Below are 13,503 nucleotides of genomic sequence, written 5' to 3'. Positions count from 1 at the left end.
TTCAAGGGCTGACAGATATCATTCATCATGATTGACGTAGATCTGCATCATTTGACTGTATCACGCTATGTGCCTATATATTCTTTCATGCATGTGGCCCCACATTATCCGTTTGTGAATGCCATCCTGACATAATTTTCTAGGAGAGTGACACCACACCCCATGAAAGTGATACCTGGCGGTCTCCTTATATATATCAAGCGCTCAGTGGCCTCTCCATTAGTTTGGGTGGCCCATGCTTTTTGGTAAGCTGCTAAGTGGTGTCCTGTGCCTTTCACGGGTGATCCTTCCTTTTTAAGAAGTCTGGAGTGAATCCGCATGCTGGGACTTGTGGTTCCTTTTTTCTTCTACACAATTATTTTTTCCTTATTCATTTAAGGACTATCACATGGACTTTACTATATTTTGTTCACTGTTTATTATGATTTAAAAACTTACTCTGGATAGCGCTATACTTTTATGTTGTTTAGTTCCATGCTGGATTTTTCTATAGGTCCTTGTGTGCTGCTTTCCTTCACATCACGTGTACATTGTTCCGATTTTCTCATTATTAGCGCAGAAATGTATGTTGTTTGATCATTGGATGACACGACTGACAATAGTTTGACATCAGGGGGCAGCAGGTTTATTTACCTAACAGGGGTACTCAGTGGAGGAGTCATTATCTTGGGTGTACCTTCATTTTTAAAGGGGCCTTCTAGATTCCGATATGCCCTCTTGCCCACAGACCCCCCACAACCACTAGGCCAGTGTTATGGGAAAGTAATCTTTGTCCTTATATACCCCCCCCCCATGTTGAGGGCATGGTTGAGGGGGGTGTACATTCGCCCCATCCCCCTTTCCTGGCCCCTAAGGGCCTAGTATGGATTTTGGTGGGACCCTATGTTATTTTTAATTTTTTTAGCCTGGGGTCCTTCTTAAAATCCATACAGACCTGAATGGCCTGATATGGATTGTAGAGGAACCCCTATGCCCTTTTTTTATTTTTTCATCCTATGCTCACATTCTGCTGTTGGTCGTAAATTCCCGACTCACTACAGGGATAAATCATTGGTTGCTAGGATGCCAGAGAGTGCCAATGACATCAGCAGGTGTAGCTCTTAACAACCTGCAAAAAATGTGGCAAAACACATGTCAAAAATTCATGCATATTTGGTGCATTTCAAATGAAGTATTTGGGGCCAACATTATAGCTGCATCACGCCAAAGTAACACAGAACCCTTTTCCAAAAATGCGCTCTGCTGTGCTGCATTGGTGTGAATGAGCACCATAGAGAATAATGGAATTTCAATTGTCATGCGAATTTGTGCAACTCAAGGCGCATCTGAAATCACACAACTGTGAACCGGGCCTAAAAGTGCCAGTTGAACCCCAGAATCTACATAAATTATTTATGAATAAATAAATTGTCTGCAGCACAGACAAGGGGATTTATCTGAGCGAAAAGAAGATCTAATGTGCAGGACGGGTATCAGTGACTATTATCAACCTATTATTGGCTGATATCACTGGTCTCCCGCCCTACTCTGGACCAATCAGTGTGCAGTACCAGAGAAAAGGTAACAGAAGGAAATATTCTGGCTCACCTGTGCTGATCTCTGTAGAAGTGTCCTCCTCTTTGAATGTCCTCGTCATTCCAGCCTCCTCCGTATATTGCTGATCATCCCTCACATACGTCTCTTCTACTTCACCCTCAACTTTCATGTTCATCAGATCTTCACCCTAAACCAACAGAATGGCAGAAAAATACATCTGTAATATAGAAGTATTTATGATGTGAGACCACATAGAAAATATCATCTTGTAGAGTCCACACATCGTCTCCACATGTCAGAGTGTTCAATCACTTTATGTTCCAGACCCCCTAATCCACTGACCTGATGATGGTGAGAGATGGTGTGACCTTCCTGTGTGGAATCCTGGTAATACAGAGGATGGGGACATCTCTCTGGTGGGTTTCTGAGGCTGGATGACTCCACCATGGTCTCCTGGTACAGATCTTTGTGTTCTTTTAGTAACTCTGACTCCTTCATCACCCCATCCTCCTCCTCTTTTATCTCTTCTTTAATACCAACTTTAGAAACTCTCAGGTTTTCACTCTGAATATATAATAAAAAAGACATCAACGGTAACAATGCAGATAATGTACAGATCCTAATGATACTATCAGTGATTGCTCCTCATCTGCCTGATGATGGTGGGGGATGGTGTGACCTTCCTGTTTGGAATCCCGGGAATACAGAGGATGGGGACATCTCTCTTTTGGGTTCCTGGTATTAGGTGACGCCTTCATAATATCCTTGTAGAGATCATGGCGTCCTTCTGAAAACTCGTCCATCACTCCATACTCCTTATCCTCCTCTTTATACTCTTCTTTAACAATATTATAATCCCCGAGGTCTCCACTCTGAATATATAAAAAACATTCATTGTAAAATACATGCTGTTTATAAATCATAACTACCAATAATTATCAATCATTTACCTGATGATGGTGAGGGATGGTGTGACCTTCCTGTGTGGAATCCTGGGAATACAGAGGATGGGGACATCTCTCTGGTGGGTTTCTGTAGCTGGATGGCTCCACCATGGTGTCCTGATACAGATCTTTGTGTCCTTTTAGAAACTCTGACTCCTCCATCACCCCGTCCTCATCATCCTCCTCTTTTATCTCTTCTTTAATATCAACTTTAGAATCTCTCAGGTCTCCACTCTAAATATAAAATAAAAATGACAACAATTGTAACAATGCAGAGAATTTACAGATCCTAATGATACTATCAGTGATTGTTCCTCATCTACCTGATGATGGTGAGGGATGGTGTGACCTTCCTGTGTGGAATCCCGGGAATACAGAGGACGGGGACATCTCTCTGGTGGGTTCCCATTACTGGATCCATCTGTAGGAAACACACACACTGACTGAATACATTGTTTCTATGAGTTTATCAGATGATGGGGGATCTAGGTGGATCCTCCGTACTGCTCTCTCCTTTACAATAAATTCTCCTCTTACCCGGTGATGTGAGGGGCGGCTGATTCTCCATGATGACGTCCTTGTAGAGATCCTTGTGTCCTTCTAAATACTCCCACTCCTCCATGGAGAAATAGACAGTGACATCCTGACACCTTATAGGAACCTGACACACACAATCATACAGTCACCATCCAGACACATCCCTTGTCTGTTAATGGATAATAATCAAAACAAATCCACCATATATGGGACTTTAAAGGTGCCAAATTATATTTATATGTCCATGAATTTATTTAAATTCATATAAAACATTAAAAATACAACATGATCTAGCCAAGCATGGCTTCCTTTATGGGTTCATGTATACGACCACCTTTGGTTATTAAATAGATTAACAAGCCACATGAGTCCCTCCTGGTAGAACTAAGCGATCACACTCCTAAGCCCTGTATCCTGTGCGTAACATACTTCTAATCCTTGCACCCTGTGTCGTGAACACTGCACCTTGTGCGTAATGCACTCCTGGTTTGAGCAATTCCCCTTTAAACCCTCCCACCATTTGACACAACACACACCCTTCAGGTGGGGGTGGTGTGAGTTCCTACACCTATTTTCTGGCAAAAAAAAGCCATGGGTATGATGCAGCAACTGAACTTGCAGAGGGAAAAGGATGGGACTGTTGTTGCACCATGCATCCCTCACCGAGGGTTCTGCCCTTTAAGAGAAACCTGCACCGTCCCTCCGCAACTGCTTCCTTTTCCTGCTATTACACCTATTCTCTCCCTGACAAGAGGGGTTCTGTCCCTCTCTTATCCCCACATTGTGGCTGCACCTAAAATACCCAGAGAGTGATATATAATCACTTCTGTGTCCAAGATGGTTGCCAAAATCACACAGAATTTCAGTATTCAAAATAGATGCTGTCCTAACCAAGATGGCTGCATGGAGACCCTGAAAGGAGACAATTTAGTCCTCAATGGATTCCTGTCAATCTATGGGTGACCAATATTATTCAACCAAAGATTAAACCAACATTCAAATCCTGGAAATTGGGGTCGAATTTCAGTACAACCCAAATATGAATCCTTTTCCTCATTACAAGAGACTGCTAAGGTGAGAAGATGACATCTCCAAAATAAAGAAAATGGTCCGGCCTCGTAAGTGGGGAAATGTTCTGCCCCTGAAGGGGTTAATCTAGGTTTCCACACTATATATGTGTGTATCATCATCTGCTAGAGATAAAAGACGTCACAGTGACTATGGAGGAAGAGGACGGACATGAGGGGGGGGGGGGGGTTACTGGGTGTAAATAGAAAATAAGATCTTATTACCTCCTCTGCTGCCACTTCCAGCAATGTCTTCTCTCTACTCCCCCCCCCCCCCCAACTCACCTCTCACCCAGAACTTCCTATTTATACCTGAAATCACTTCCTGTCTGTACCTGACATCACTTCCTGTTTTCCATAGAGACTTCCTGTGTCAGTGTGAGATAGTCGCAACGACTTCAAAGTAGTCCCTGTGTTGTAAAATTTTGTCGGACCCGTGAAAAAATCGGACCTCGTCACTTCCGGGGACAGAGCATCACAAAAACAGCTGATGGAGTCGTCCATGCGCATGCGCAGAAGACATTTTTTGAGGTTTGACAAAATTATAACAGAGAGCGGACAGCTGATTGAGAGCAAGCGGGGCTGAGGTGCAACGGAGGACACCACCGCGTCATCTGCAGAGCTGAATAGAGGAGGCGGGACGGAGGCACGGCCGTGTAATAGATGCAGGGCTTAAGCGACTCCTTCTGTTTTATTATCTTTAGTAATTATCGTATTATTTATCCTTAGGATTTCATAACATTTAGTATTTCATATTTTGTATTATAGAAATACTAAATGTTATGAAGTCCCGCCTCCTCTATTCAGCTCTGCAGATGACGCGGCAGTGTCTTCCGTCCCACCTCAGCCCCGCCTCCTCTCAGGCAACTGCCCGCTATGTGTTATAATTTTACCAAACCAAGATACTGTCTTATGCGCATGCGCACTTGAGACGCCCATCAGCTGTTTCATGACCGGAAGTGACGAGGTCCGATTTTTTCACAGGTCCGACCAAATTTTAGAACACCTGCACTACTTTGGGTCGATTTTAATGGTTTTGAAGGTCCATAGACATAGGCATTGCTACAAGTCCAGTCAAAATCACGGTTAACATTGCGTAAGTTTTAGGTCGCACAAGTGTGAAGGGGGGCCTAACTCCGACATCAGCAGAGAGGCAGCAGGAGTGTGTGATCAGGTAAGTACCCCCACTGACCACCAATGCTGGGCTGGGTATACACTTTGTTTTTACGGACACCAAAGGTGGGATCACTTTTTTTTTCTTTTTTTTATAAACAGCAACGATAGGGCTTTTTTTTTTTTTTTTTAATCAATTACACCAATGATGAGTCCCATTTCATCTCACTGACACCAACAATGGGACTTTTTTTTAATCTGACTGACATCAATGATGGGACTTTTTTGATCCCACTGACATCTAAAAATAGGATTGATTTAATCCAACTGACACCGCTGATGAGTATTACTTTAAATTTTACTAATATCAACAATGGGGGTTATTTGTCTCCTAAAGAACTTCCTTTCTGTAAATACCATAGAGACTGTCTGGGTTTGCATCCCCACAATATAAGTGAGATCACCAACTTGTGGAGCTCATAGGAACTGCAGTCCCAAGAAATGTGTGCACATGGCCTTGTGCTGTGTATGTACTCTATATATCATAGGGATACAAACTAGAGATGAGGTTCAGGTTCTCCACTGACATGGGTTCAAGCTAAATCAAAAAATATTTTTAAACCATAATACTCTGCATTTCACTCAAAGGGTGGGTCTGGTATGTATTTTGGGGGGACATTAGGCAAATATGGTCTTCATTCTTGCTCTGCGATATGATATATTGCAAAGAGGTAAAATTGATATAAAATAAATTGCTGGAAAATTACATTTAATTGCTGGCTTCTTATAAAAAGAAGCAAAAAAAAAAAAAATGCACACAGGCCCCACAAATCTCTCTAAAGTTCTCCCAAAATACATAGCTGACTTACGGGGTTCTGTGTGCTTGTGTCACATACCTGGTGGAAGAGCCTGAAACGATGAAGAGGGCCTCTCTAACACCTCTGACTCCGGGCCCCTGTAGAGCAGACAGGTGGCACAGGAGCGCAGAGTGGCAGGAGTGCCTATTGGTCTTGGTTGCAGCCGGGCTGGACGGACTCTCAGGATCAAACAGGGGAAGACCCTCAGTGGACCACAGCGGCGCAGAAGTGCCGTATGGACACCAATGAGCAGGAGACAGAAGCAGGCTGAGGGCATCAGTAGATCGCAGAGGAGCAGGAATGCCGGATGGACACAAGTGGAACATTGGCAGGGGCTTGCAGCAAGCAGTCCAGCAGCAGTGGAGACAGGAGCAGAGTCAGACAAACCGGATCATACACAGGCAGACAGATCAGGTGCAGATGCGTAGGCAGAAGCATGGTCAAAAGCAAGCTGAAGTCAATGCAGGCAGGGTTCAGGAGAAGTCAAAGCAAGCCGGGTCATTAACAGTAGTCCGATGCAGAGTAACAGGTTGCAGGTATACAGGGAATGCTGTAGACAAGGCAGCACTAAAACATAGCACAGGCTCCCCCTTGACGCCAATGCGAGTAACAGATGTGTGCATGTGAGCAATAGACGTTTGCACATGTGCACAAATATGTGCATGCCCGAGCACCTGCACAATTTCTATTAGTATAAACAGGAATATGGATTAGCCTGTGCCTATGCACAGGAGGCTGTCTGGAAGAACCATTCTGTCTGCTGGAATGTCCTTCCTGACATTGCCCCCTCCCAATGCCCAACTGGAACATCTTCTCTGGGTGGGCACAACAGAACACTTAAATAAGTCTCTTGGCATTGATATTTTTTTTCAGGCTCCCACGAGTTATCTTCAGGGCCATACCCCTTCCATTTTAATCAGGTACCGAATTTGATTCCTTCTTTTTCTACAGTCCAGAATTGCTTCAACTTCATATTCCTCTTCCCCATTAACTACTTCTGGCTCAGATGGACCAGTATTTCGGTTAGGAAAAGTATCCGAAATAGCAGGCTTCGGTAATGTTACATTAAAGATGGAGGTAAACCTTGAAGGAATCTGGCAATGTTAATTCATAAGCAACGTCATTGATCCTTCATTTCACGGGTAATGATGACCCCACATATTTAGGTCCGAGTTTCCTTGAAGGACAGGCCAACTTTAAGTTTGCTGTAGATAACCATACCTGATCACCAGGTTCCACGATTAACTCTCCCCGTCTTTTCCTGTCAAAGAGCCTCTTATTATCCTCCTGTGCCTTGGCCATTGCTTCCTGTAACAATTTATTGGAACTGAAGAAAGTCACTGTATCTTGAATGTCAGGAACTGGGCACTCAGGAATTGTGTTGAGCAAGAAGGACGGATGAAATCCGTGGTTGGCAAAAAAACAGAGATTGCTTAGTAGCAGAATGATTTGAGTTGTTATAAGCAAATTCAGCTAACGGCAGTAATGACACCCAGTCAGCTTGAGAAAAAGAGGAAAAACAACGTAGATATTGCTCCAAGGTCTGATTGGTTCTTTCAGTCTGACCATTAGTTTGTGGATGATAAGCTGAGGAGAATGACAACTCAACCTTCAAGGTTTCACACAGCACCCTCCAAAATCTGGAAGTAAATTGGACCCCACGATAGGACATGATGTTAGCAGGAATCCCATGGAGTCATACTATTTCTTTAATGAATACTCGTGCTGTCTCCAAGGCTGGCGTTGTGCCTTTCATGGGTACAAAGTGTGCCATCTTTGTCAACCGGTCTACAACCACAAAGATGGTAGTGTAACCCTCTGACTGAGGAAGCTCTACAATGAAGTTCATTGATATCTTCTCCCAGGGGGTGTCTGAAATCGGCAGCAGTGTAAGCAGACCCCATGCTCTGGTCCTGTTGCTTTTATTCCGAATCCACGTGGAGCAGGCCTTAACATAACTTTTCCAGTCCTTTTCCAGATTAGGCCACCAGAAAGGCTGTTGTGTCATCTCAGTAGTTTTGCTGATTCCGAAATGTTCTGCTAATTCATGGTCATGACACAGGCCCAGAACAGTAACACGCAAATTTTCTGATACAAATATTTTATCTTTGCACCATAACAGTCCATCTTTCACTTGTAAAGTTATTCCAGGAGGTGATGAAACTCCAGTGGAAGCCTGCTTGATTTCGAGACAGCAGATCCCCCTGTGTGCGAGCACCTGCACAATTTCTATATTAGTACGAACAGGAATACGGATTAGCCTGTGCCTATGCACAGGAGACTGTCTAGAAGAGCCATTCTGTCTGCTGGAATGTCCTTCCTGACAGTTTGTTTTTGGAAGCCAGCAATGAAATGTCAGCCCTTTCTGTGCATCACAGATATATCACCTTCACAGGCAGGACTAGGACATCCCCAGGCATATTATTTTAAGGAAATTGACAATTTATAATGTTTTATTTTCAGCATTTTTAAAATCACTACTCCCGATAAAATGGAACTCTTTAAAAATGTTTTTTTACATTGGTACATGTTCCCCACAGCAGTGCCCCCCTCCATACTACTTTTTAACACTCCTTTGGCAATTAGTCCAGAAAATGGGCATTTTTAATTTGACAGTTTGAGCTCTCATTGATTTCAATTAGCTTTGGATTTAGAATCCAAACGTCTTCAGACTTCACGGAACCCAGATTTGCTCAGCTCATTCCTGGTGAAAATGTGACAGCTCCAAAATGAAGTAAATGTTCCCATAAGTGGGGAACTGTTCTGCCCCTGAAGGGGTTAATCTAGGTTTCCACACTATATATGTGTGTATCATCATCTGCTGGAGATAAAAGACGTCACAGTGACTATGGAGGAAGAGGGCAGACATGATGGGGGGGTTACTAGGTGTAAATAGAAAATAAGATCTTATTACCTCCTCTGGTGCCACTTCCAACAATGTCTCCTCTCTACTTCCTCCTGACTCACCTCTCAACCAGAACTTCTTGTCTGTATCTGACATCATTTACTGTCTGTATCTGACACCACTTCATGTCTGTGTGCTCTAAGTATAAATACAGTCTCCCAATTCACCTTCAAAGCCTGCCTCTCTGGGATAGGCCAGGGCTGCATCACTATTCATAATGCTATCTGCATAGCTCCACACCTATCATCCAGAAACTTCTCAAGTTGCCTGAATACAGAGGGAGCTATCCTGCAGAATAGCAGCAGCAGAGCACACAGATCAGGCCTGACTAAATGATTGCAGCTCACTGAGTACATACAGTGAGCCAAACTGTGCTTTTACCTCCACCAAAACAATCACAGCCACATTGACTACAGTGGGGGTAAGCAACCTTTTTCCACCTAAGGGCGGGATTCAATGTATATAAATGCATGGAGGGCCGCATTCACCTGCTAATAAATTAAGATAATATTAATCCTAACATAGTAATAATAACAGTACAGGTTTACCTCACTTTAAGGTGTTTCACAAATACAAGGCCAGTTCACCCTGAGGGAGCATGGATGTTCACTCCCTCAAAGCTCTTAGCTCCCCCAGCGATTAGTTTGTTCAACTTATACTCACCCTCTCCATTGCTGTCATGCGGCTCCAGCATGTCTCCTCTGGACCCCTTTACATTACACAGCCCCCGTACCTCTGGATCCCTTTACATTACACAGCCCCCTCTGCATATTACATAGTCCCCCCCTACATATTACACAGCCTCCCGCCCTTTCCTAACCTGCCCCATGCAGAGAGGGAGATAGAGCGGCGTGAAGCAGAGCAGGGAGCTAAATTGAGAACATGGGAGAGTCACACAGCAGCGCTAAGACAGCGAGAGCTTCCGGAGTAAATTTTTTATATTACCAAGCTGGCGGTTACTAGGGCCACCTAGCAACCAATCACCTGGAAAGTTAACTCTGGAAGCTCCTGCTGTCTTATCAGCGCTGCTGTGTGTATCTCCCATGTTCTTATTTAGCTTCCTGCTCTTACCTAAAGTGTCAGTGGGCCGGGTGCACGTGAATTCATCACGTGCACTGATGGGCTGGACATTTAGCGGGCCGTAGGTTGCCGACCCCTGGACTACAGTGTGGTAACTAAATTTACCTATCAAAAACAACACTAACACATAACTATCCTAGCATCTACCTAAAAGGATGCAACACCTATGTGTATGTATCTGCCTCTAGTTGTTTCACCTGAGTGAAGAGAGTGGTCTCGCAAATTCTTGCCAGTTGACCTTTACTGAGAGTCTGCACACTGATGGAGGATCAGAAGAAGGGGAGAGGGATCCAGTGGCTGGAAAAGACATGAACCCCTCTAGGAAGCGAAGTCCTAACTACTACCTCCTAATCTGTTTCTCTTTCCTGTCTGTGCTAAGCCTGTGTGTGGAGAAGGATGCAACTGTCACCTATTAGCGGCTCACAGTTTGTGACGGCTCATTCGTGACGGGACGTCATTCACAATTGGAAAGTCATGCACAGATGCCATTTTTTCTTTTGATAGGTCATCAGGATTATTATTATTATACAGGATTTATATAGCGCCAACAGTTTGCGCAGCGCTTTACAATGTGAGGGAAGACAATACAGTTACAATACAGTTCAAAGCAGGAGGAACTAGAGGGCCCTGCTCGTTAGAGCTTACAATCTAGGATCATCATTCATTATGACTGATGAAGATCTGCATTACTGGTCAATGTGATTGAAGGTGGATTTACATTGTGATACTTTTTGTGTTAATAAAGGACTTTTATTTACAGATGGTTTTAAAGGGGGCTTCCCGATTCTGGAAACTACCCAACCCCCAGATCCACCAGCCTGTGATGCGGGTAAGAGTCCTTTGTCCTTATTAACAAGGTACCTTCCCTATATTGAAGGCATGTGTTCTGGTATTGTTCAGTCAGGCTGCACACCTGCTGCCCCACCCTTTTCCTGACAAGTCAGAATGTATACCCCCCAATAAAAGTAAAGGTCTGGTATTGAACTGGTTGAAAATGCATGCTTTCTTTGCATTTAGCTGCAATTTTGCTGTAAATTGTTTTACTTTCCAAAAAAGAAGTATTCATCCCAAAGTCTATAGCAAACCTTTATCCTAAATCAAAGTCTGGTATGTAAATTACGAGGGTACCTCACACGCAAAACGCATTATACCCCCCCCCCCCAAAAAAGAAAAATACATGATAGACTCTTCAGGACAGATGTGGTCGTTGCTTATCTTGCCTAGGGAGTCTTGGTCCACCCCTGGGAGGTATAGAATTCATTTTTTTGTCTCTCCTATTCAGAGTTTAAATACCCAGCATTACCTGTTGATTGGAAGGAATCCTGTATGATCGGTTCAGATTATTCAGTGTCATGATCCAATTGTCCAGTTCTTTTTTTGGACCTGAAAATAAAGACAGCAGCTGGGGCACTAACTTCAGAAACAAAGAAGCTGTGTCGAAAGTTGTAGTCAGCTGCCTTTCCCCCTGTTGAGGGTTACCAAAGGGCTTTGCCATTGCACCATTTCCTTCACTGTTGTCTGACATTGCTGATGCTGTAGGAAGCCAAGTGTTGTGTAGAGGTATCAGCAAAGGACCAGCCACACATTGATGTGGAATTGACTTTTACTAATTGAATGCAGGACAGAAACATAAAAGTATTAAACTGGGGGGTTATAAAAAAAAACCAAACAGGGTACCAGAAATACCATCGACAATTCTTACATTTGCCCACCAGGCGGAGGTAAACAATGTTATGGCAAAGGGAAAGAGTCCCTGGCAAACAAAATATGTAGAACGTGTGCTAAAAATTAAGGTAAATACTTAAGTAGTAGTGTCCTAAGAGGGAACACTGTCTCTCTCTTTTTCAGGGGACTGGCTGCAAAGGATAGCCCAGGTAGCTGGGGGCTGGCACCCTAAAGCAAGTTCAAAATAAGTACAGCTGCAGAAGTCTCTGAAAAAGCAGTCTAGGCAGTTGTGAGCAATGCAACCCTACTTGCATGGCTGTATTAGGAAATCTACTTAATGTCCACCTATGTGACTGGGACTTATGTTAGTGTTGCATGCTCTTATGCCCTTTTGAGGCCCACTAACCGATCCCAGCTAGCCAGCCCAGTGACAGCTGCCTTATCAGAAATAGCCCCATTAACCCCCAAAAGGTGGGAGGAGCTGCAAATATATTCCCTGGACATGTCCAGGAGTCCAGTGGATGATGGGAGCCCAGGAAATTTTGTATAATAGAATTAAAGGGCCCTGTTGCTGACTGCTGGGGAAGGTGGGTAAAGGAGCACTCAGCTACATGAGCGCACACACAACTTTGACAAGTCCTTCAATTTAAAAAAGCTCAACAACAGTAATAATTCATAATCGTCATCACATAATCGTCATTACATCGTCCAGCAAGCCATGTCACTAACAATGAACAATGCCAGCCATTTCACAAAAAAAAAAAAAAAAAAGCCCACCAAGGTGTCTGCTCCCAAACGTAACTCACAAAAAAAAAATTATAAAAAGGCGAGGTATTCAGTGTAACGTCATTGACTACAAATGAACATGACCATATTTGGGTCAGGGAGTTCAGTGCCCAGCTCCCCATGCCCTTTGACAATCTCTTCCATTTTAGTCCTAAAAATGGCTTGAATTAATTAAAAAAAATATCTGCTCCCATTGACTTCAGTGGGGTTTAGATTACCATTCAGAATTTAGAAGCAGATCAGTAAGCCTCCTGTGAAGTGTGCCCAAGAACGTTCGACTCATCCCTACACCCCTCTGTGAGATGTATAACAAGGTCTGATTTATCTGAAAAACATTTCCCACACTCAGGGCAAGAATACGGCTTCTCCCCAGTATGAGATTGCTGATGTCTAACAAATTGCGATTTCCATGTAAAACATTTCCCACATTCAGGGCAGGAATGTGGCTTCTCCCCTGTGTGCATTCTCTGATGTCTATCATGGCTTGTCTTCTGTGTAAAACATTTTCCGCACTCAGGACAGGAATACGGCTTCTCACCCCTGTGAGATCTCTGATGTATAGCAAGGTCTGATTTCTTTGTATAACACTTCCCACATTCAGGGCAGGAATACGGCTTCTCCCTCGTGTGAGATCTTTGATGTACAACAAGGTCTGATTTATGTAAAAAACATTTCCCACACTCAGAGCAGGAATGCGGCTTCTCGCCAGTGTGAATCTTCTGATGTGCGGAAAGACAGAACAATCGTGAAAAACATTTCCCACACTCAGGGCAAGAATATGGCTTCTCCCCTGTGTGAGATCTCTGATGTATAACAAGGCATGATTTTTCTGAAAAAAATTTTCCACACTCCACACAGGAATACGGCTTCTCCCCTGTGTGAGTTCTTTGATGTTTAACAAGGACTGATTTGTGTAAAAAACGTTTCCCGCAAACAGGGCAGGAATAAGGCTTCTCCCCTTTGTGGGCTTTCTGATGTATAACCAGGTCTGATTTCTTTCTAAAATATTTCCC

General features: G+C 43.6%; 1 protein-coding gene across 1 annotated transcript in view; it reads right to left on the bottom strand.

Moving 5' to 3' along the window:
• Positions 1 to 13,503, bottom strand: part of LOC309550683 (uncharacterized protein) — a 3,164,715-nt gene that overhangs the window by 2,607,479 nt on the left and 543,733 nt on the right. Inside the window, exons 13-14 of the mRNA XM_082251018.1 lie at positions 2,487 to 2,714; positions 1,588 to 1,723 (exon numbers count right to left, since the gene is read on the bottom strand). Coding sequence (XP_082107144.1) covers positions 1,588 to 1,723; positions 2,487 to 2,714 — 364 coding nt within the window. The remainder of the gene's footprint in view (positions 1 to 1,587; positions 1,724 to 2,486; positions 2,715 to 13,503) is intronic.

This window comes from Pelophylax lessonae (genome assembly GCF_965119305.1).
Source record: "Pelophylax lessonae genome assembly, chromosome: 3".
Taxonomy (NCBI): domain Eukaryota; kingdom Metazoa; phylum Chordata; class Amphibia; order Anura; family Ranidae; genus Pelophylax; species Pelophylax lessonae.
Note: the sequence above shows the minus strand (reverse complement) of the source record. Positions and strands in the feature narration are given on the sequence as shown.